A 24,166-nucleotide genomic window follows, 5' to 3' on the forward strand; every position below is an offset into this window, starting at 1 on the left:
GGCCAGGGCTCATATGAGACCACTTCAACACTCTTTGCTGCAGCGCTGGACTCCGATGTCGGAGGATTATGCTGTGCGCCTTCCCTTGGACCCAGCAGTGCGCAAGGCGCTGAGCTGGTGGATGCAGACAGACAAGTTGTCTGCGGGAATGCCTCTGGTGACCCCAGAGTGGATTGTCGTCACGACGGACGCCTCGTTGTCGGGCTGGGGAGCCCACTGCTTGGGAAGGACAGCGCAGGGGCTCTGGTCTCCTGCAGAGGCAAAGTGGTCTATCAACCTCCTGGAACTCAGAGCCATTCGGTTGGCGCTTTTGGAGTTCATCCCGGTACTGGTGTTGAAGCCTGTACGGGTCCTGTCGGACAATGCCACGGCTGTGGCCTATGTCAACCGCCAGGGAGGTACCAAGAGCGCCCCTCTAGCCAAGGAGGCTATGAATTTTTGCCAGTGGGCGGAAGCGAACCTGGAGCAGCTTTCAGCGGCCCACATTGCCGGAGTCATGAATGTCAAGGCGGTCTTTCTCAGTCGCCATACCTTGGAGCCCGGAGAGTGGCAGCTATCTGCTCAGGCGTTCTTGGACATCACGAAGCGCTGGGGCCAGCCGAGCCTAGATCTGATGGCGTCATCGGCCAATTGCCAAGTGCCGCGCTTTTTCAGCAGAGGACGGGACCCTCGATCCCTGGGAGTAGATGCTCTTCTCCAACAGTGGCCGACACAAGAGCTTCTCTATGTGTTCCCGCCCTGGCCCATGTTGGGCAGGGTGCTAGACCGGGTGGCAAAGCATCCCGGCAGGGTAATCCTGGTGGGTCCGGATTGGCCCAGGCGTCCCTGGTATGCGGACTTGATCAGGCTCTCAGTCGACGATCCTCTGCGGCTGCCAGTGGAGCCGGGCCTGTTACATCAGGGTCCCGTGGTGATGGAGGATCCCTCCCCCTTTGGTCTTACGGCCTGGCTATTGAGCGGCAGCGTCTGAGGAAGAAGGGCTTCTCAGACAAGGTCATCGCCACTATGCTGAGAGCAAGGAAGCGCTCTACTTCTACTGCTTACGCCAGGGTTTGGCGTATCTTTGCAGCGTGGTGTGAAGCAGGCTCACTTTCTCCCTTCACTGCTCCAATTTCTTCAGTGTTGGCGTTCCTGCAAGAAGGTCTGGAGAAAGGCCTGTCGCTCAGTTCCCTTAAAGTCCAGGTAGCGGCTCTGGCTTGCTTCAAGGGCCGCCTGAAGGGTGCTTCCCTGGCTTCGCAGCCAGATGTGGTGCGCTTTCTCAAGGGAGTTAATCACCTGCGCCCTCCTCTGCACTCAGTGGTGCCTGCGTGGAATCTCAACCTGGTACTAAGAGCATTGCAGAAGCCGCCTTTTGAACCCTTGTCGAGGGCATCTCTGAAAGACCTGACGTTGAAAGCAGTCTTTTTGGTGGCTATCACTTCAGCCAGAAGAGTTTCCGAGCTCCAGGCGCTCTCATGTCGAGAGCCTTTTCTGCAGTTCACTGAGGCAGGAGTGACTATTCGCACAGTGCCTTCCTTCCTGCCCAAGATTGTTTCTCGCTTCCATGTGAATCAGCAGCTCTGTCTCCCTTCCTTTCGTAGGGAGGACTACCCAGAGGAGTACTCTGCTCTTAAATATCTGGATGTGAGACGAGTCATCATCAGATACTTGGAAGTGACCAATGATTTCCGGAAATCGGATCATCTGTTTGTCCTGTTTGTAGGTCCTCGTAAGGGTCTGCAGGCTGCTAAGCCTACAGTGGCAAGATGGGTCAAGGAAGCCATTGCAGCGGCTTATGTGGCCGCGGGGAAGGTGCCGCCTATCCAGCTGAAGGCTCACTCCACGAGAGCTCAGGCGGCCTCGATGGCAGAGGCCGGATCCGTCTCCTTGGAAGAGATATGCAAGGCGGCAACTTGGGCTTCGGCTCATACATTCTCCAAGCATTACCGTTTGACTGTGGCTGCACGGGCGGAGGCCCGGTTTGGAGCTTCAGTGTTGAGGTCAGGGATTTCAATGTCCCGCCCTGGGTGAGTACTGCTTCGGTACATCCCACCAGTCTATGGATTGATCAGCTTGATGATATGGAAGGTAAAATTATGTATAATCATACCTGATAATTTTCTTTCCATTAATCATAGCTGATCAATCCATAGCCCCTCCCAGATATCTGTACTGTTTTTATTCTGGTTGCATTTCAGGTTCAAGTTTAGTCTTCAGTTACTTCAGAAAGACTTCGTGTTCAAGTTTTTTCACTTGGATTCTTCAAGAGTTAAGACGAGTTTGTGTTACAGTGAGCTGCTGCATTCCTCTCCCCTCCGTTTTACGGGGCTGGATTGAGACTTAAAATTCTGCCGGCACTCCCTCCCGCTTCGTGCGGCTGTAGGGCAGCTTTGTACCCCTCCCGCTTCGGCGGTGTTAGGGTCAGTCAGCTCCTCCCGCGGTTGCGGTTGCAGGATAAGCCAGATCCCCCCGCATCGGCGGGTGTGGTGTCCCTCCCCCGCTCCGCGGGGATGAGCTGGACGGATTCCCCTCCCCCACTTGTGCGGGGATGAGCTGGGTTAATTCCCCTCCCCTGTTTCGGCGGTGGTGAGCTGGGCAGAGTGTCCCTTCGTGGGTGTAATTCTCTAAGTGCTGAGTCCTGCGGATGGAGCTTTGATATCGACATACTGAGGAGTTTCCGGCAGCACATGACCACATATAGGGAGGCAAAAGTTTGCTCTCTATCTCCACCTGCTGGTAGATGGACACAATCCACCAGTCTATGGATTGATCAGCTATGATTAATGGAAAGAAAATTATCAGGTATGATTATACATAATTTTACCTTCTCAGTTCCCCAAGACCAAAGTCCACCACCCTAACCACTAGGCCACTCCTGCCATGCAGATGTTGCATGTTTTTCAGCATTCAGATCTTCTCTTTGTCTTTGTCGCTGGTTCTTTCTGTAGGACGGCAGCCTCTGGTCTGATCTGATTTTTTTCTCATTGGATTGCAGATAATTTGTGGATTTTTTGGAAAGGTTGCATCCCGCCGGTGGCATTCCAGGCTCGTTTCATGAGTTTGCTATCTACTTCTTGGGCGGAACAGGTGTGCTTTCACTATTCAGATGCTGCCTTTGCAGCAGCGGTTCTGTCTTGGAGAGTGGCGACTTCTCGCCCTACTTAGGGATTTCCTTGGTACATCCCACCAGTTCTTGGATTCATCTGCTGCATATGCTAAGGAAGGTAAAATTACGCCTTACCTGCTGATAATTTTCTTTCCTTTAGTAGCAGCAGATGAATCCAGGATCCCGCCCTTTGTCAGCTGCGCTTGTTTTGCCTATCTGTTCTTGTTCTGGTCTTTAGTTTCCCAAAAAAAAAAAAGAAGAGGAAAGAGAACGGAAACCACTGAAGAGGACTCCATCGCAGTTGTGGTTTCTCTTAAGTCAGACTGACAAGTTTCTCTTTTGTATGGTTGGTGAGGAAGGCTTCCTGGTTTCTTGTCTGATTCTGCTTGGTGATGAGACATACTGATGTGAAGGAGGAGCTGGCCATCTGATCACTGCCTTCAGCTTTGTAATCTCTATCTCCACCTGCTGGTAGATGGACACAACCCACCAGTTCTTGGATTCATCTGCTGCTACTAAAGGAAAGAAAATTATCAGCAGGTAAGGAATATTTTTACCTTCCCCAGTTTCTGCTGTTGGACCCCTGCGCACACTTTCTACCGTGTCAGGGACCAACCCCCCCCCCCTCCCAAGTTGGTCCACGTTCTTGAGGCTATGAAAGTAATTTCCGCACAATGGGATACACTGGAGGCTGACCTGAGGGTGGCACGGGCGATGTTGTGCCTTTTATGCTCTTTCTTAGTTGGATTTTGAGTCCTTAAGACTCCCCACGGTGGATTCCCTGATCCACAGCAGTCACTAAAAAGACCACGATTCCAGTGGAGGGGGCCACAGCTGTTAAAGTCCTGAAGGACCATAAGTTGGAGTCTTCTCTCAAATTGTCTTTTGAGGTGACGGCGCTCAGTCTCCAGGCATCCGTATGTGGGTTGTACATAGCACGTGCCTGCCTTTCTTGGGTTCAAAAGGCTTCTTCGCAGATGAGCTCATTAGTTTCTTGCTGGCCTTGGGAGTCTGGCTTGATGGATTTTCTTGATCTGCTTCAGGTGTTGGCCAACGGAGTCTCCTTGGCAGTCGCAGCATGCTGCTGGATCTGGTTGAGACATTGGGTGGCTGATGTGGCTTCTAAATAACGCCTTGCAAGATTGCCCTTTTGGGGGAAGCTGCTCTTCAGGGAGGATTTGGAAAAGATTAACGTTCTTGGTGACTCCAAGGGTCAGCGTCTCCCTGAGGATAGGGCCAGGACGAGTTTCCATTCTGGATCCTCTCCCGCTTCAGAAATGCAAAACGTTATGTCGCAGCTCTTTTCTTGGTCCACAGTGGAGTCATCCTGATCAATCATCCGCTTGGAGTTGCGAGCAATTTGCTCTGGAACTTTCTTCCAATCCTGCAGGGTCATCCTGTGCGGGTCCTTAAAATGCAACAGCAGTGGACTGTCAACAGACATGGGCCCACGGAGTGCTTCTCTGGTGAAGGAGGCAGCTCTGCTCTGTCTTTGGGCAGAGAAACACTTGTACCAGCTCTAAGCGGCGCACATTGCGGGAGCATCCAATGTGCAAGCGGATTTCCTCAGTCAGATTCAGCTGGATCTGGGAGAGTGGGAGCTCTCACTGCAGGTGTTCGCTTGGATCATTTAATGCTGGGGAGTTCTGTTCGATCAGGCCAAAGCAAATGTTCCTTGCTTTTTCAGCAGAGGCAGGGAGCTTGGGTCAGCCAGGATGGATAGCATTCTCCAGCGGTAGCCCATGATAGGGAGAGTAGTGGGGCTGATTGCGAGGCATCTGGGTCCAGTGATTCTGGTGTCTCCGAACTGGTCCCTGTGTCCTTAGTATTCAAATCTCATCAGACTCCTGGACAATCGTCCCCTGCGCCTGTCTCTGCGGGACCCATATAATGGAGGATTCCTCCTCCTTATGGCTTGGCCCTTGAGAGGGCATGTTTAAGAACGAAGGGGTACCATGACTGTTATTATTACTATGCTGCAGATGCAGAAGCACGCTACTTGTACTGCGTACGCTCAGGTTTAGCACACCTTTGAATCTTGGTGTTCCTCGGCGAGTGTTTCAGCAGCTTCTGGCTCCTTGACGTCCATCCTTGCCTTCTTACAGGATGGCCTTGATCTTTGAGTTCCTTGAAAGCCCAGGTGGTGGCCTTGGCCTGTTTTTCGGACCGTCTTAATTGCTGTACACCCAGATACTGTGTTTTTTTTTTTTTTTGGGGGGGGGGGGGGGGTGAACCATCTGTGGCCCCTACGGTTGCCTGTCATTCTGTCCTGGAACCTGAACCCGGTATTGTGGGCACTGTAAAAGCCTCCATTGGATCCTTTGGGTCGTTCTCCGCTTTACAGAGGCAGGTGTTTCCATTCAGACGGTTCCGCCTTTCTTAACCAAGGTGTTGTCACATTTTCATCATAATCAGTCTCTGGTACTATCGGCGTTTCGCCAGGAAAGACAGTCCTTCCGACTTCGAGCACTTCAATGTCTGGACATCCGATGAGTTCTCCTTTGTTACCTAGAGGTCACCAGTGACTTCTATCTTTCGGATCACCTTTTTGTCCTCTTTGCAGACCGAAAGAAGGGTAAGATGACATCAAAGGCCTCGGTGGCTTCGGAAGGCAGTTAGTTCAGCCTAGATTGCCGTGGGTTGGTCTCCTCCCTTGCAGGCGCATCTACATGAGCGCAAGCTACTTCTGCTGCTGAATGTTGCTTCAGGTTGTTGGAGGACATTTGCAGAGCATCCATGTGGGCTTCGGTTGGCAGATGGACATAACCCACAAGTCTCTGGATTGATGAGACTAATGGAAAGAAAATGATCAGGTAAGGACTAATTTTATCTTCTCAATCATTACTTTTCAGTGTATGTTTTTAGGCTCTGCTTGAGAACCTTGAGAGCATGACCCAGAAACTTGTGTTTCTTTTTCGATTTAATTTTAAGGGTTCATTGTTGGGTCTAGATGATCAGTATATGTTTGTTTTATATAGTATTTAGCAATCAGTTTGATACTTATAGCATTTTAAAGAGTTGGTAAATGGTGTATTAGGACAGTACCTGTGCAGCCTGTCTCTTCAGGAGAGGGCAGACTCTAGAGACTTCCCATACTTGAGACCTGTTGCAAAATAACTCTCCTCTCGTGTGTCTGGGCAAAAAACTCTTTATTTGGGAGTCAATCCCCTTCTTATATACTCTATGAATATTCATGGATATTACATGTATTATCATTACTATTGGTTACATTTTGCTTACACAACCATGATCATGCATTGCTTACAAGAACAACTCTACATGAACAGCTCGTGAACCTGCTCAGGAATGTACAAACATCACCTGCTATTCTGCTACTTTCTCAGGAAAGAACAAAAACATCACATGCTAGATTCTCAGGAATATACAAAACATCATCTGCTGCCTGTATCCAAATACATTCTATCTACATCTCCACCTTTTTTTTTTTTTTTTTTTAATGAAATCTCCGTGGTGTGCCAGCTGGAGATGGAGGTGGAGATGTTTGTAATAGCTTATAAACATATTGAGCAGAGTGACGTGTTGGAGCGAATGGACGAGGAAAACATAAAGAAAAAAGGTTAGGAATGCATTGTATACAACAGCAAAAAATAGTGAAAACAAAAATACCAATGACTAAATACTAGATAATAGGGCGGAGCCAGGTCCAAGGGATCCATTGCCACAATTGATCCCATACATCAGAGAGTAGGTTATTATGAATAGTAATATGAGTAGTTAAATTCCGTAGGAAAGCTAATTGTTTGTCAATGGCCTTTGAATTGTCAGATAAATTAAAACAGCACATGTCCTGAAACTCTTCGCAACCATGATGGTTAAGTAATAAAAGATAATCAATGGCTGCTCGATTTTGTAAAACTCCATGACGTAATTGCTGTTGCTCAGCATTAAGTAAACTAATAGCAGTGGAGGTTGCATTGATTGATTTAATTGCCCAACAGGCTAATTCACGAATATTTTTTGCATTTGCCGCTGCCAATGCAGGGACACCTATTAATGAAAATGCAAGTGCCAGATATTCAGTTTGACTCAGAAATTTAACATTATCATTGCAATTGGCAGCAAGGGTCATACGCTTGGATCGCATATGTGAGGAGTTAGAAAATAAAATATGTTTACTGGGAAGTACCATAGTGAGTCGACTTAGACAGCATGTAGTACCATCAGATATATTAGCTGGAATATAATTAAAGGTATACATTCCACATGACCAAAACCAGCCAGGGGGTAAATGAGTAAATTTATAAATATATGAAACATTTTCGTAGGAGCTACAATTTAACAAAGTTGGTCCAAAATTAACACAATTTGATCGGGTACAATTAACCATACGAGCACATGTCATATTGATACTAGCTATTTGATTGGTTCTCACATGCATTGCCAAAGTAGGCGGCAACAGGGTTTGTGTTCCCCAATTATGGTATTCATAAGAAGCATTTCGATAGGATGAATTAACAGGAAGCTGTGAATAAAACCAAGTATCATTTTGCATATCTTTAGGATCATGACATACTGGAATCAGGCAAGTTGCCAAAACTTCTCCAACTGCCTTTTGATGAGAAAGACAGAAATCAGTTTGGTTCAGTGAAATTGCAAACGCTTCCCAAATATTTTTTGTGGGAAGTAATTGTGACTGTCCACAAGGTATGTACAAACAACAACACAGTAGAAGCAATGTAATGGAATTAGCATTAAGCGCTGCAATAATAGCCACTACGAAGTTATCATCAGTCTTTTCAATATGAGCTTTTTCTAAAGTCTCTGTAGCTTGTTGACTCAAGGCTTTAATTTGTCCCCAAGTAACAGGAGCATTAGGTTGACGAGTCACTGACCGTTTGCGTGTTTGCATCTGCGGTCCTTGAAGGGTGAGTGTGAAATTGGGAATTGGGTTGTGAAGACCTTGATGCCACGACATGAGGTTTCACCCACTTTGCTGGAATCCACACCGGGCCAGAATCTGTTTGAACAGCAGCGTAACCACGACCCCAGGTAAGGAGAGGCACAGGGGAACTCCACTGATCAGAAGGTAGTTGTCGGTATATGACCAAAGGACGAGATAAAGGTGGGGCAGGAGTACGAAAATGTTGTTCAAATCTGGAAGAAAAAGTTTTTGTAGCAGGATTATTGATGAGATTGAGATGATTCAGTGTGTAAAGGATTTGTGCTAAGCATTCATCAATGCTTACTCTATGACGGAGAATACAGTCTTTTTTTGTAGTCAGATTACTTAAAGCAGTTTTCAGTGTGCGATTAGCACGTTCAACAATAGCTTGACCAGTGGAGTTATAGGGGATACCAAAAAGGTGCTCAATATGCCAGAGGGTCAGGAACTCCTGTAAGGAGGTGGAAGTATAAGCAGGGGCATTGTCTGTCTTGAGAGTTTTAGGAACACCCATGACCGCAAAAGCTTGGAGAAGATGAGAGCGGACATGAGATGTAGTTTCCCCTTTTTGTGCAGTGACCCACAAAAATCCAGAATGAGTATCAACAACCACATGAAGCTTAGACCATTGACCAAAAGGGGGAAAGTGAGTAACGTCCATTTGCCAGAGGCTATTAACTTCCAGACCACGAGGATTAACTCCAGGAAAAAAGGTAGTAGGAGCTGAAAAGGAACATTGTGGACAATTTTTGATAATAGCTCTAGCTTCTTCTAAAGAAATTTGAAACTGGCGAGCTAGGCTAGGTGCATTTTGATGATGAAGTTCATGACTGCAGTGTGCTGTGGAGAAAAAATGAAGATGGCGATCCGCTCGAGCATTCCCTTCAGACAGACCACCAGGAAAAGGTTGATGACTGCGGATATGACCTATAAAGAGAGAAGAAAGGCGATTCTCCAAGTAACCTTGGAGGGTTAACAGTAAAGCATAAAAAGAGGCATCCATTTTGAATGATACATAACTGTCGGGCATGCGACGGACAAGATTAGCACAATATTGACTGTCAACAATAAGATTCAGTGGTTGATCTGAAAATAAAGAAAGAGCCAGGATGATGGCAGCAAGCTCTGAACGTTGAGCAGAGGTTTGTGGAGAGGTAAATTTGACGTGCCATTTGTTCAGATTGTACCAAGTAACCACCCCACGAGTGGGACTACCATCTGTAAAGACGGTGAGAGCAGTAGGGAGTGGACGTAAAGAAATGGGATCATGAAGAGTGATTGGCAAAATGGATGTGCCCTGTATGCGAGGGTCTTTAGGATAGTGGCAATCTATAATACCAACATAAGTGGCTAAAATAAATTGCAAGTCGTCGGAGAACTGAATCATTTTTTCCCACTGCCACAAAGAATGAGGAATGATGAGTTTAAGAATGTCGAAACCAGTCATGAATGTTGCTCGCTCTCGAGCTTTAGTAATCAGCAAGGCTAGTTGCTGGGGCCATTGTGTAATAGTAGAATGGAGAGTATTCTGTAAATAGACCCATTCTATCAATTTCGGAGGAGTTGTATCTTGATATAAGACACCAAACGGTTGTCGGTGGGTGGGGTCTTTGAGAACGCAAAAACAAAAAAGGGCAAATGCATCTCGTCTATCTGTCCATTTGTTTGTAAGATTTGATCCAATTGTGACAGAATTGTTTGTTGCGATGCAGTGAGTGTAATTAATTCAGCAGGTGTTTTATGACCTTTTAATGCGAGAAACAGGGGTTGTAAAAATTCTGTAGGAAGTTTCAAGTAGGGACGTAACCAATTGAGATTTCCTAAAATCTCTTGTAATTGATGTAATGTCGTGGGAGACTGTAAATTGAGATGAGGAGCGACAGGTTGGGCTGCAGCTTTAGTCATACGGAAACCTAGATATAAATAGGGTTCCTTTTCTTGAACCTTCTCTGAGGCAATTGTTAATCCTGAGGAGGCCAAGATAGAAATTAAAGTAGATTTCCAAGAAGGGGGAAGAGTTATCCCTGCAATTAGTATATCATCCATATAATGATATACCAAAAGTTGAGGGAAATAGGCACGAAATGGTTGCAAGGCTTGATGAACATAGTATTGACAAATAGTGGGTGAATTTAACATTCCCTGGGGCAAAACTTTCCAACAATACCTAGTAGTAGGGTGTGCATTATTGTAAACAGGTACAGTAAAAGCAAAGTATTTATAATCTTTTTCCTGGAGAGGAATTGAAAAAAAACAATCCTTCAGATCTATAATAGCTAATTGATAATCATAAGGAATCAAATTAGGATTTGGAATACCACATTGTAACGGGCCCATTGGTTCTAAAATCGCATTAATAGCTCGTAGGTCATGTAAAAATCTCCATTTTCCGGATTTTTTCTTGATCACAAATACCGGAGTATTATATGGAGAATTGGTAGGCTCAATGTGATTTAATTGTAATTGTTCTTCCACCAATTGATGTAAAATCAACAGTTTTTCTCTGGTAATCGGCCACTGCTCTACCCAAACAGGTTTGTCAGTTTTCCATTCCAAAGGAAGAGAAAAAGACATATTTATGAACTGTTAATCAGGTAGGATCAATGATGCATCTAATTGTTCCAAAAGGTCACGACCCCATAAATTAAAGGGTACTTGTAAAATACAGGGCTTAATATGTCCTAGAACCTTGGTATCGTTAGGATATGTAATAGATAACCATTGAGAACTTTGGGAGGCTGACTGAGTTCCCCCTATTCCTGTCACATGTGAAGTATCTTCAATGGGCCATTCCACAGGCCATTGTTTATAAGCTATGACAGAAACATCCGCCCCGGTATCTAATATACCAACAAAGGGCTTTTGTTGCAATAAAAATTGAGCAGTGGGTCGTGCATTAGAAACCGGTTTTAAAACTGCACTTACCTGTCGCGTAGATCCAAAGCCCCCTGTACGAGAGACAGTAGAAGGAATAGGTGCTGTAAAATATGGTAAAATAATTAATTGTGCCCACGAGTCCCCGGGAGAAATTGTTAAAGGTGATGAGGACCATACTTGAATTTTAACAATGCCTGTGTAATCAGCATCAATAACTCCAGGGATAACATGAATACCTGCCTTCGATGCAGAGGAGCGAGGTAATACTAAACCTACAGTAGCCGCTGGAATGGGTCCTTTAAAGGTAGTATTATATACCAAAACTTCATGAGGTAAGATGGCAGTTTTACATTCCGCTGCAATAAGGTCAATTCCTGCACTACCTTGTGTAGCAGTAGTACTATGAGCAAAAGACCCTTGCACTCCCTTTGGACCGAGGTTAGGAGTTAACCCGGAGCAAAGTTTTTTGGGGGTGGCGGTGTGGAATTAATTGGATTAGAGCGACATTGATTGGCCCAATGATATCCTTTTTGACATCGAGGACATTTTCGAGAAGGTCGAGAAGGTCCTTTTGCAAAGTTGGCACCCCCTCCTGGGGCTCTACACTGAGCTCGAAAATGTCCTGGTTTCTTACAATTAAAACACGTCCCCTGTGGCTTATTACCTTTTTGTATAGCTCCTGCTAACAAATTCATAGAATAACCATGAGTCCCCACATCTGCACATGCGCTCAATAAATCTGCTAAAGTAATTCCTGGGCGATGAGCTACAGTCTGCAATGCCTTTTTGCAATCTGAATTTGCATTTTCTTGGGCTAATTTAATCAATAACTCTGTTTGCGCATCAAGATTATCAATTTGCCTAGTTACAGCTTCCTGCAATCGATTAACAAATTGAAGGTAAGATTCGGTTGCACCCTGTTTAATTGATGCAAAAGATTTTGTTGGTTTATTCCCTTCTGGTGTTCTTTTAAATGCTCGCAAGATACAAGTGCCTATGGCTTGAAAACAGGTATCGTTTTGTTGAATTTGCATATCAAGGGTTGAAAATGGTCCCGATCCATAAATTTGATCAGGCACCAAATTAGTCCCAGTGATAAGTTGTGCTGCTTGCTTATATTCATTATCCCACACTACATATTGCGCAGGAGTTAACAGCATACGGAAAAGGTCTTTCCAATCTTTTGGAGTCATTAAGTAACCGTTACTAATCCCTTCTATCATGCCTTGAACAAATGAACTTTTTAAACCTGATTCTACGATAGCTCTACGTAATTCTCTCAAAACTTGATAAGGTAGAGCAGTCCATTCTGCATGATGTGTTTCGTTCCCTGCCTCTATTGTTGTAGTTCTAGTAACTGGGTATAAATTAGGATTAGGTTCCGAATTATCCCATAGATCATCGTTCCAAATGAATTCACCATTTTTTCGTGCTTGCTGTATACCTAATTGAATTAAACTAGGTCGTTCTACGCTCTTTGGTGTTTTGGTAATAATAACGCTATCATTAGCGTTGTTGGTTTGGATATTTTCAATTGGTTTATTAGGGGTAGTAGTAGTAAAGTCAGGAGTTTTGTTTTGCTCTTCCCTTCCCATATCGGTGGCCAGCCGACAAGAAGGAGGAGAAGGTGTAGGTCCAAGAGTCGCGGGAGGTAAAAGAGACCAGGTCTTGCCTGGCAATTTGTTGGATATATTTTCGTTAGTAATGCCTGTCAATCCAGAAGAGAGAATTACTATAGTAGAATATATCTCTCTCCAAGTCAATAATATAGGAGTCGAAACTCTAGGCTCTAAACGAAACTGCTGCCCTATCTTTTCCCATGTTTGAGGATCGAATGATCCCTTCTCTGGATACCAGGGACATTGACAAACTATTTCCTCAATTAAACGCTCTATATCTTTAAGAGTTATTGGATTTCGGGAGGAACCATATCTTTGCGTTATAGTATATAGCTCCTGTGCATGTTGTTTATGTGATGATGTTAAATTTCCCCCCATACTTACAGTGTTCCGTAGAAGGAATGGCGCGCTGACTGTTCCAGTCGTAGTAAGTACGTCACGTTTTCACCGATCACGTCGGGGATCACCAGATGTTGCAAAATAACTCTCCTCTCGTGTGTCTGGGCAAAAAACTCTTTATTTGGGAGTCAATCCCCTTCTTATATACTCTATGAATATTCATGGATATTACATGTATTATCATTACTATTGGTTACATTTTGCTTACACAACCATGATCATGCATTGCTTACAAGAACAACTCTACATGAACAGCTCGTGAACCTGCTCAGGAATGTACAAACATCACCTGCTATTCTGCTACTTTCTCAGGAAAGAACAAAAACATCACATGCTAGATTCTCAGGAATATACAAAACATCATCTGCTGCCTGTATCCAAATACATTCTATCTACAGAGACCGCCATAAAGAAACACATTGTCTTGGGTCTACATTTACGTATTATGGAACAAGGGGGGTGCCTTGGGGGAGTGGAATTGAAAATGTAACACATTTGTGATTGTTGTATTGGTTCTCTTGTTTGCTAGTGATTGTTAATAAAAAAAAAATGTAAAACCCCATGGATTAACATTTGAGGTATGGAATTGCCCTTTACAGTAAGAAGGATTTTACACTCAAAACACATAATAGCATTTGTGTCTGGAAAGACTTACATTTTTGTATGAAATGCATCCTCTGCACAATAATGCAATATTACTTGATGATAATATAATGCAATATTAATGCAGAATCCATTCACATGTGTACATTCTTCCTTTGCTAACACCCTGGCTGCTTACAAAATAGGATAGTGGTGGTTAGTTTTACTTGGATAGTCTGTGTGGTTGGGGCAGGCACTCCATGTTGCTGTGCTTTGGAGTCTGATAGAAAACATTGAGGGAGGTTTTTGCACATGATTAAAGCTTAGAGTTGAGGCTGGTTTCCAGCCCGTGAACTCTTAAGTGTCGGAAATGTGCTATAGTAACTGCAGGGTTTTCGCTAACGCCACAAGGGCTGTTGTGGTCCAGTGAGTGGAGTTTGATAGTAGCCTGTGCCACACTTTTCCTGGGAAGTAATTTCAGCTTAAGACTCCCTGCTAAGAAGGTGCATTCTGTTGTCCTTACACTCGTTCATGTGTTGCTGTTCTGCTGCTGTTACAGGGGGCACATTCTGTAGGCTTAATGTGGTGGATGTTGGCACGTGAAGTGCTGCGGATGCGTGGCACCATCTCCCGTGAGCATCCATGGGAAGTTATGCCAGATCTTTACTTCTACAGGGATCCTGAAGAGGTGAGTACAGGCTGCTACATTTCTAGGTCCATGTTCATTTTTCCTGTTTCCTTCCTCACCTCACCTTCTGTCTGATCTTCAGCCTAATGCAGCGATTCCCAAATTGTTCTGCAGCAAATTCCTAGGGATGCCATGACACATTTTTCCCACTTCTTTTCCCTGCCATCCAAACTACTGCTGTGGCTTCTCTAGATGAGCAGCAGCAGCCACTGCAGGCCCAGACTCTCCATACGCACAGCTGACGGTCCTGCCCCTTGAATGTCGCTTCTGTTCCTGGGCTGGATGGGAGGAGGTGGGCAGAAGCTGTATGGGGGAGAGAATGTGGGCATGTGTGGAAATGCTGGTATCGATGGCTGAAGCATGCCACGGATTTGTTTGGGCCTGGGGCAGTGGACCTCTTCAGCTGGTGGGGCTTCGGCATCCCCACCAACAAAAGTAGGACTCAATACTGGGGGGAGGGGGGATGTGTAGCCTAGGGGTGCCGTGACATGGGGAAAGTTTGGGAACCACTGGTCTAATGCCTTCCCTAAATCCTAAAGTGCTGTAACTTTCAGGTCCCCATTTTTTTGCCACTATCTGCTCGTCTCTCATCTTGCATAGGCCATTGCCTGTATTCTGACAGTGCAGCTCAGTGGTGTGGGTTTGTATTTTTTTCCCAATGTACCTCTCCCTTCTATGGGAGAAATGTGGTGCTTGAATTAGACATTTGCAAATTATTGACTGGGTTTACTGACCTACAGTGTCGTCATAGCATGTGCTAAAACAGGGCATTAGCGCAGCTTTAACCCATATTTACCATGAGTTTTTTTTTTAATTTTTATTATTTTTATTCAATTTTCTATTTTGTTCCATAAGCATACAAACTGTAACTCAACACATACCAACTAGTACAACTATATGGAATCCTAATCATAACAAGTTACAAACACTTTTTGCTGTGTGCCTTCTTCAGTATTACCATGAGTTTTATTGGCTGATCAGTGCTCAGATGGTTTTAGCGCAGGTATTTAACTTGTGCTGAAACCATTACAGCAGAATTGCCTGTCATTAATATTTTATTATTTTCATTCCCACCCTCACCCCCTCCCAAAACTTGCATAATTCAACAGTGAGAACATACATAAAGACTCCCCCCCCCCCCTTACTCTTCTAATTTCCCACCGTCCCAACTTCCATTAGTGGTTGCAAACCCCACCCTCACACTGATTACAATAAATGTGGAGAGAGCCTTTGTCTTGTACTCTCCCTACAACTTGCTTTGAGGGCTCCAACCTCCAGAGCACCAGTACTGTCCAAGAAAGAAACATTCTCAACCACCCATAGCCTCCAAGGTCCCCAAACCTACACAGGTCTAAAGAGTATTCAAAATCATACTACGCCCCCGGGGAGCTAGTTTTTGCAGATATGGACAATACCATTTTTTGCATTTAGGTTAGCCCCTAGCATCTTGAGCCTCCCACACCACCAGGAGGTGAATTTGATTTCCACAGTGCCAAGAGTTAGGCGGGTCTTGAGAGGTCCACTACTGCATAATACTTTTCCGAGCTACCAAGCAGAACTTCCTCAAAAGTAAACTCGCCTGTCCAGAGAAACCTATAAAGGTCCCCAGTTGACCTAGGAGCACCTGATCAATAGTACCAGTCCCCTGTGTCCAGAACAAAGGGAGGAATATTCCACCAGGTCTTTCCAAAACCTCTGCACCAAAGGACACCTCCAAAGAGCATGGATATAAGAATTATCCTCGGAGGTGCACTTTGCGCAGAGAAGCGCGTTCCCTCCCCCCACATGATACAACTGTATTTGTGCACAGTAAGCCCTTATAAGTATACAATAGCTCTCCTGCAGCCAGGTACACTGTACCAGTACAGGTATTCTCCTAAGATTGATTAACATATCCCAACCCATGAGGTCTCTCCCTATGTCATGAGCCCAGTGCTTCTGAATAGCTTATCTTATCTTTAGGAGGGGTCAGCTGATGCGTAGCCTTATGTGCGCCAGAAACACTGGTTCCCCTCTCAGAGATGGCATCAAAAAGTGCATGTGAAGTGGCTCTGCCGCCAATGAGGCTATAGTTGAATCTGACAATATGCGAACCTGGTCCCCCACTGCTTTCCCAAAATCTAAAACTAAAATTGTCTCGCCCTGGTGAAAGGAAACATTCCCCCTAAGCAGGAGCTGATTGGTTACTCTTGGATCCCTGCCCAAGTCCTTCACTAACAACCGCCATATAGCCCACATTGGGGGTAACAGCCCCCCCCCCCCCCCCCCCCCAAAAAAAAAAAAAAAAAAAAACCTATGTAGGTATTAGAGAGCTGGTGCAGTACAACAAAGAAAAAAAAGGGAAGGGGGGGTCATAAAAGGCTTGTTCAAATGTCCACAGGAGTAAAACGGGACTTCCCATATAACCAGTCTCGCAAATGATGGAGACAAGCCCAAGTTCGGCATTCCCAACCCCCTTGGGTCCAACCTCCCTGCATCAGATGAAATTTTAATCTAGGTTTTTTTGGAAGCCCAACAGAATTTGGAAAAAAGGTCTATTTAGAATCCTGTGGTCCCTACGTAAAAAATAGAGCGACAGTAGCAAATAGGGAAAGGGAAATGGGACTTGATATACTGCCTTTCTGAGGTTTTTGCAACTACATTCAAAGTGGTTTACATATATTCAGGTACTTACTTTGTACCAGGGGCAATGGAGGGTTAAGTGACTTGCCCAGAGTCACAAGGAGCTGCAGTGGGAATCAAACTCAGTTCCCCAGGATGAAAGTCCACTGCACTAACCACTAGGCTACTCCATAGTAGAGCCACCTGGGCAGGATAACCATACGCAAAAGACTAATACGTCCCATCGACAACAAGGGCAGGTGTCTCCATCCCTCCAAGCAGGTGTGCATGCATCCCAACACTGATAGTATAAAATGAAGAGATTTCTATTACTAGCCTCACTCCCAGGTATTTAAAGTGAAGCCCCGACCATTTCAGAGGAAACAGATCCACCAATAATTGACAAACTTGCGCCGATGAAGTGAGTTCCTCTGATTTATCTAGGTTCAGATTGAATCCTGCATTGTCTCCATACTTGCTAATAAGTTCTATCAGGGATGCCAGGGAATGATGTGGATTGGAAAGATGGACCAAAATGTCATCTGCAAATGCCGCTAATTTGAACTGGTGGGGACCCACTCTCACCCCCCTGGACATCTGGTGAGTTCTGTATATCTCTAAGAAGAGGATCCAGAGTTAAAATAAATAATAATGGAGACAAGGGGCACCCCTGCCTTGTACTCCTCAAAATCGGAAAGCAGTCGGACTCCAACCCATTAACCAGAATCTTTGCATGGGCTGAGGAATACAAGGCCTTCACTGATGTACATCTACCTGTGAACCCATAAACCTACAAGGTGGCATAAAGAAACTCCCCGTTCACGTAGTCAAAGGCTTTTTTGGCGTTGAAAGGAGGGAATATCTTGTTTACTATGTTGTTCCAGGGATGCCAAGATCCTCTGAAGATTTTTAGCTGTCGTGTGCCCCTTCACAAAACCCACGTGGGAATCATGGCTCAGATGTGGCAGAACTCACACCAACCTATTTGGTAGAATTTTAGCAAGAATTTTTAGCTACATGTTGAGAGATCGACCTTTATAAGCTGGGGACCTGTGGGTTTCTTTCCGGTTTCAGGAGTAGTACTACCCGTTCTGTATTTAACTCGGGCAATACTGCCTCAGCATCCACCATAAGCTTGAAGACCTTTACAAGGGGAGGTACCACCTCTTCACCCAGTAACTTACAAAACTCCGTTCTAAAACCGTCCTCTCCAGGGGCCTTTAATGAGGGGCTCTGCTAGATCACTGCAAGGACTTTGTTGGGATGAATAGGGGTGTTCAGTTTTAAGGTGGGCAAGACTTGATTTGCTAGGTAAATGTGACCTTCATTTGGTGGGGAGGCATATAACCGCCCATAGTAATGCTGAAAAATTCTGCATATCTCTGCATCAGAATGGATCTTTTCCCCTGGCTCTAATTTTTGGGACCTTCTCTATTATTTATCAGCCTAGCTAACAGATGCCCCCGCCCCTTATTGCTATGCCAATAAAGCTGGTACTTATAGTAGACCAATGATTTAACTTCCCTGACATGCAAAAGCGCATTCAGCGCTGTCTTCTTTGAAGCTCCAAATGAGCTGTACCATAACAATGTTGCTGGGCCCGCAATTGCCACTCCAAGCGTAATATTTCCTTATCCTGAGTCTTCTTTGCATGGCTGGCGTAGCTAATAATCTACTCCTGGAGTACAGCCTTAGCTGCCTCCCAGTAAATTAAAGGTTGATGCTCATAATCCGCGTTATGGACCCTGTACTCTTTTCAACTTGACAGCAACTTCTCTCAGAACTTAACATCGTGATATAATGCAAGTGGAAAGACCCATCTAGAATCCAGTATCCTACTCCCAGGGGGGGTTGCCAGTCTGCCCAAACCCACACATGATTCAAGATCACATAGGGACCCGATTCTATTTTAGAGATGTCCAAGAGAACAAAGATGAGGAAAAGCGGAGATAATCTGTTCTTGATTGGGTGCTGTGTGCCCTTGGCAGGTGAGTATAATCCTTCTCTGTAGGATGAAGATCTCTCCATGCATATACCAAACCCAACTGCCTACAGAGATTGGGTAAGCCTTGGGTCACATTCACATCCAGGTCCCAAGTAGCTTTAAAATCCCCACCCATAATTAGGGGGTGGGGGGTTCGCACTATGTGTGAGTAGCACTGTAGTCATCTCCCTGTAAAACTCCCGGTCAAAGGTGTTAGGGGGGTACAGGCTGCACAACACCAGCTCTCTCCGTACCATAGACACCTGGCAAACCAGGTATCGACCACCTGGATCAGCAGGAGTTTTATCTACCACTCCTTAGCAGGAGTTGCAATACATTCCCGTACCCACCGTTGTTTTAATTTGGCACTTTCCTGTGCCGTCAGATGCGTCTCTTGCAGAAGAGCTGTGTCAACTTTGTGCCTCTGAAGCTGGTGCAATATCTTGGACCTTTTTATGAGCGAGTCAGTGCCTTCCACATTCCATGTTACAACCTTCACAAAGTAGATATAATTAAGATATGTAAAATGTACAGCTGTAACAAGCGCAAGAGGGGTTGTACAACTCTCCTATCATCCACTCCATCTGGGCCCCCAAAATATCTTTGCAAAAACAAACTTGTACCATTTATGATATCCTTCCTTAAACTCCACGCATACTGTCCAACACACCAAACTTTTTCCCCTCCCCTGCCCTCTATCCAACCCATCCAATCCTCCCTCTCAGCCCCTTCCCAGTTACCTCCAAAACATCCAACTTGCCCTATACTAAGGGCAGTCATATAAGATGCCTACTCCACTCAAAACCATATGTGAAGGTATTATCTTAATCCCCAGCCCCTATATGGAAACCCTCCCCGCTACTAGCCAGTCAATAGCAGCCTCCAGTAAGGACTAGGGGGCACACAGTGAAGCTACAATTTAAAACAGATTAGAGAAAGTATTCCTTCACTCATCGTGTAATTAAACTATGATAGCTATCTATAAAATAAGTGGAGGGAATGGGTAGACATGAATCACTTGTTTACTCTTTTCAAAAATAGTAGGACTAAGGGGCACGCAATGAAGCTACAAAGTAGTAAATTTAAAATGAATCTGAGAAAATATTTCTTCACTCAACATGTAATTAAATTCTGGAATTCGTTGCCAGAGAATATAGTAAAAACAGTTGGCTTAGCAGGGTTTAAAAAAAGGTTTGGATAGCTTCCTAAAAGAAAAGTCCATAAGCCATTACTAAAATGGACTTGGGGAAAATCCACTGCTTATTTCTAGGATAAGCAGCATAAAATGTATTGAGATCTTGCCAGGTATTTGTAACCTGGATTGACCACTGTTGGAAACAGGATCCTGGGCTTGATGGACCTTCAGTCTGTCCCAGTATGAAGCTCCACATCAGATAAGCAAAAAAAGAAAAAGGGGGGGACATTCAGTCAATAAATGGTCAGTTCCAACAAATCAAACCATTTGAACCGAAAGACATCTCCAGCAGACCAAACTGCAAGAAAAGGCCTCTGTTCCTCATGGCTGCTGGTCCAATTCCATGTCGTGTTCCTCTAAAGACGTTTGAGGCTATCTAGGAAAAGCAGCACACTTTCCACAAAGTTAGAGAGCTGTGTGCGACTTAGGTGTTGCACCCGCATGTGTTCCAGGTAAAGCAGAGCAAAGCGAATGTGGTGGTCAAATGTTTAGAGCAAATAGACAAAAAGCAACACCTTTTCATAGCCACGTTCACTGTATAATCCTGAAAACATGATATTTTCTTCCCATTATATGTGAGTGCCTTCCCCTTTCGCATTGCTTGCAGTATGACAGTTTTATGAGCAAAGTTTAGCAGTTTTGCAGTGAGCCCGCCATTAACCAGCTTCTGGGACCCCATTCTGTGAGCTCTCTCCACCCTTGGGGGACCGTGATGAACAGGGAGCTCTAATTCTCTGTGTAGCCATGCTGACTACTACACAGCCATGTCAGAAAGTTTTGGGTTTTTTTTTTTTTTTTTCCTCGCATGCAATTAGCATAGGAAACTTTACTTTTTGACAGGTCTGGAGCAGCATAGAAGCTGTGGTTGAGAGGATGGGTGTCTTGTGGCACCTCTTCTCTGCCTCCAGCCATGTCCTACCCAAACACCCCTCCTCCCTGTACCCAGCTTAAACATTCTACCTTCCATTTTATGGTTGACACAGACCCTACCCAGTGCATCCCAGGATGCACCGTGTGGTGCTGCTATATTGCAGATGATAGCGTGCAGAGGCAAGAGCAAGTGGGCATCACTCCTGCTTTGTTTGAGGTCCTGCCTTGGGCTTGGTGTCATGGGATGGGAGGGGGTATTAGACTACCGGGGAGTTTTTTGTGACCGGGGGGTGGGGTGTAATGGAGAGGACCACTAGATTACCAGGAAATTTGTGAGGAAGGGGGGCAGGGGAGACCATTAGACCACCAAAGAATGTTTAATATCGGGGAGGATGGGGGTAATGGGGTGGCCACCAGGGCATTTTAATTTGGGGGAGGGTGAGCCCATCATGTGGTGGCAGGGTGAATGCTGCTAGACACCAGGGATATGTTTGGGAGTGATGGAAAGAGGGGTTGGGGGTAAGGGGCTGATGTATGCCACAAAATGTCAACTTTCCCGTCTGACTGACATCTAGCACTGAGTTGCAGATTACCAACACACTTCTAAATCAGCAGTAGTTTGTATGCTCATTAGTTTGAGCATGCAGTGGCAATTTCTTTGTGCTAATTTTGTGGTTGAGCAAAGACTGTACCGCAAACCTTTGAGAACTGGTGCCACATTAAGGGTACATTTTTAGTAAATACATCCCACTGCATAAAACTGGTCTTGTGATAAATGTGTTAATTCATGTTAGCACGTGCTAACAGAATATGACACTTCTGTAAATGAAGCCCTAAGTTTGTACAGCAAAGTGGAGCTCCAGAGTTAAGACATCTCTTGATCTGCTTGGTTTTCTAGTTGACAAATTTTCTGTTGCTTGTGTTCTGTTTTCTTTCTTTTGATAGTACATAAGAGGAAAGAGCTTTAACTGTTAAACTGAATTGGCTGCATGTAATAAAATAAGGGCCTATAGACAACCCAGGAAGATGCTGCATGTTTAAATATAGAAAGTGATACGGATAGTATCGGAATTGGGATAAAAGGGAGGGGAGGATTTAGGGGGTTCATTTGATCTATGAAAAAAAAAATTGGAACTGTTTTCCAAGATTGTTCAGTACTTGCTGTTTCCTTTTTATGGCAGTTATAAATGTTTGTTCATATATTAATAGAGGTTTCACATAAATACTAGTAAGTCACATTTATGCTATCACTTTCTATGTCTGCACTGAATTTGTCCCTCTCTTTGTGTCCCCATCAGATTGAAAAAGAGGAGCAGGCTGCTGCTGAGAAGGCGGTCACCAAGGAGGAATTCCAGGGTGAATGGACAGCTCCAGTCCCTGACTTCCCACAGCCAGAGGTTGCTGATTGGTCAGAGGGTGTGCAGGTCCCCTCTGTGCCCATCCAGCAGTTCCCAGCTGGTGAGGACCTTAACCTTTAGAGCTCTGTGAGAGTATCTTATCCTTCCAAGAGTAGTTGGCGTGCAAGTTCAAGAACCAGAGGGGCATTAGTCATGATCAGCAAGTCTACTCAAATCAGCTTGTGGAAAATTTTAATTTTTTATTAAGATCTTTAAAAGTTGGAGGTAAAATCTGATCTCCCATGGAGCTTATATGCTCACTCTAAATGCCTCCCATGAAAGCATACCTGTACATTTTTTTTTAATAAATTGCATGCCAGCATGTCCTTTACATAAGTTTGTGGGCACAGCCAGATATGTGAACAAGGATTGTACTGTGCCTGAATACACAGCGCGCACTGCTAAAGGAAGCAAAGCACCCACTGCGTTTTGTAGATTCACTCTATAGAATCCGAGTCACATTACTTTTAGCACACCATGGTAAACTTTTAAAAACTTAACATAGATTATGGAACAGCTCAACAGTTCTGAATAAAACTTAGGACTCTTTGGGTTTCTGCCAGGTACTTTTTTTTTTAACAGTATAGTTTGAGCTGTTGCATTGATTGCAGGGGATATCAATTTTAGCAGTATAGCTGGGTTAAAAAAATGTAGATGAATAGTGTGAGCAAAATAGAATGAATCTTCCCCCGCTCCCAATCTGCCAGGTACTTCCTAAGATGTCTGGACTGCCAATATCCAGCAAAATGTTGAGTTCAATAGATCATTTATTTATCTGACCCATCATAGCACTTAGGTTGACATTTTTACATCTGGCTGGACATCAGCTGTGCTCCTAGGAGGTTTACAGCCTCGGATAATACCATAAAAACTTGCAAGGCACATCTCATCTAACATTCGCATGCAGTCTGATCACCAATTGTTGCTGCATTATGATAAAACCTCAAAAATAACTGATCTTTTTACAATTTGTTTTTTCTTCTAGAAAGAGCAGATCATTTAATAGCACAGAAGCCACCTCAAGGTAAATGCACATGTGTATGAAAATTCTGCATGGAAACCTAAGTTTGATACCATATTTTCAGGTTCTTCCTCTGGTATTTATAGGGCCCATGTCCCTTTAGAGAGCCAAACTAGTTAACTAAGGATCATAGCTGGGGCATGTTGTGAAGCCCTTTAGGGAAGATGAGATGGGAAGAGAAATCAGCATGTGTGGGACACTACTTTCTGTGGTGACAACTTGTCATGAACTAGTGTTCTTAGGAAGGCTCCATAGATTTCACTTGGGCCTGTCATGAAATGCCTAGCACCCACCTGGAGTTAACCCTGCAGTCACCTGGAGGATTTGTCCCCAGCACTGCTGCTCAGGTCCGCCTGCACCTGCTGGTTGTGCTCTACACCAGCACCCTCCACCCCACTGACTGGGTCTCACTTGCTTCTGAGCAAGTCTCCCACTCTCAGGTTATTCCCTAGTGATTTCTAGGTTACTGGGTCCACTCTCTCAGGGATCCTACAGTTCCTAGAAAGCACCCACAGACCCAACACACAAACCACCAGGATTCTTAAGTCAGTCCAGGACAACAGAGTCAATAAACTAACAAGGTTTATTGTCACAAAATTAGAATGGTGAACCATATAAAACAGATGGAAAAGTAACAGGCAGTAACGGAACGGGTAACTAAAGATCAGTATTAACTGTCTAAACACTTTTGTCATTACTTGGTAGCGCCTGGGAAGCCTCAAGAAATTAACTGCTCACATGCCTGAACAGGGTCTCAGGACAGAGATGGTTACCTCTGTGCTCCCATACTGAGACTAAAGATTACTTCAGTGCTTGGGGGGGGAGGGATTACTTCAGTGCTTGGGGGGGGAGGGGGACTGTCACTTGTGTAATAGCTTGTCAAAAAAGTCACCATCTGCTGGCCAAACAAGGGAAATGCCCTAGGAAACAAAAGTCATACATTCA

The 24,166-nt window shown here is 44.8% G+C and overlaps 1 protein-coding gene, 1 long non-coding RNA gene and 1 other non-coding gene across 4 annotated transcripts in view; 2 read left to right on the forward strand and 1 right to left on the reverse strand.

The window, feature by feature from the left end:
- RPSA (ribosomal protein SA) overlaps positions 1-24,166 on the forward strand; it is a 44,592-nt gene that overhangs the window by 18,196 nt on the left and 2,230 nt on the right. For both annotated transcript variants that reach the window (XM_030206935.1, XM_030206927.1), the window contains exons 5-7: positions 14,025-14,153; positions 22,102-22,261; positions 23,186-23,224. In XM_030206935.1, the coding sequence (XP_030062795.1) occupies positions 14,025-14,153; positions 22,102-22,261; positions 23,186-23,224 (328 nt within the window). The remainder of the gene's footprint in view (positions 1-14,024; positions 14,154-22,101; positions 22,262-23,185; positions 23,225-24,166) is intronic.
- LOC115472624 lies at positions 5,302-14,018 on the reverse strand. The gene is made up of 2 exons (XR_003942527.1): positions 13,286-14,018; positions 5,302-6,188 (listed from the first exon to the last, which is right to left on the reverse strand). It is a non-coding gene; the product is annotated as an uncharacterized LOC115472624 (long non-coding RNA).
- Positions 13,771-13,926, forward strand: LOC115460848. Its single transcript, XR_003940621.1, has one exon. It is a non-coding gene; the product is annotated as a small nucleolar RNA SNORA62/SNORA6 family (small nucleolar RNA).

Source organism: Microcaecilia unicolor, chromosome 1 (assembly GCF_901765095.1).
Source record: "Microcaecilia unicolor chromosome 1, aMicUni1.1, whole genome shotgun sequence".
NCBI classification, from domain to species: Eukaryota; Metazoa; Chordata; class Amphibia; order Gymnophiona; family Siphonopidae; genus Microcaecilia; species Microcaecilia unicolor.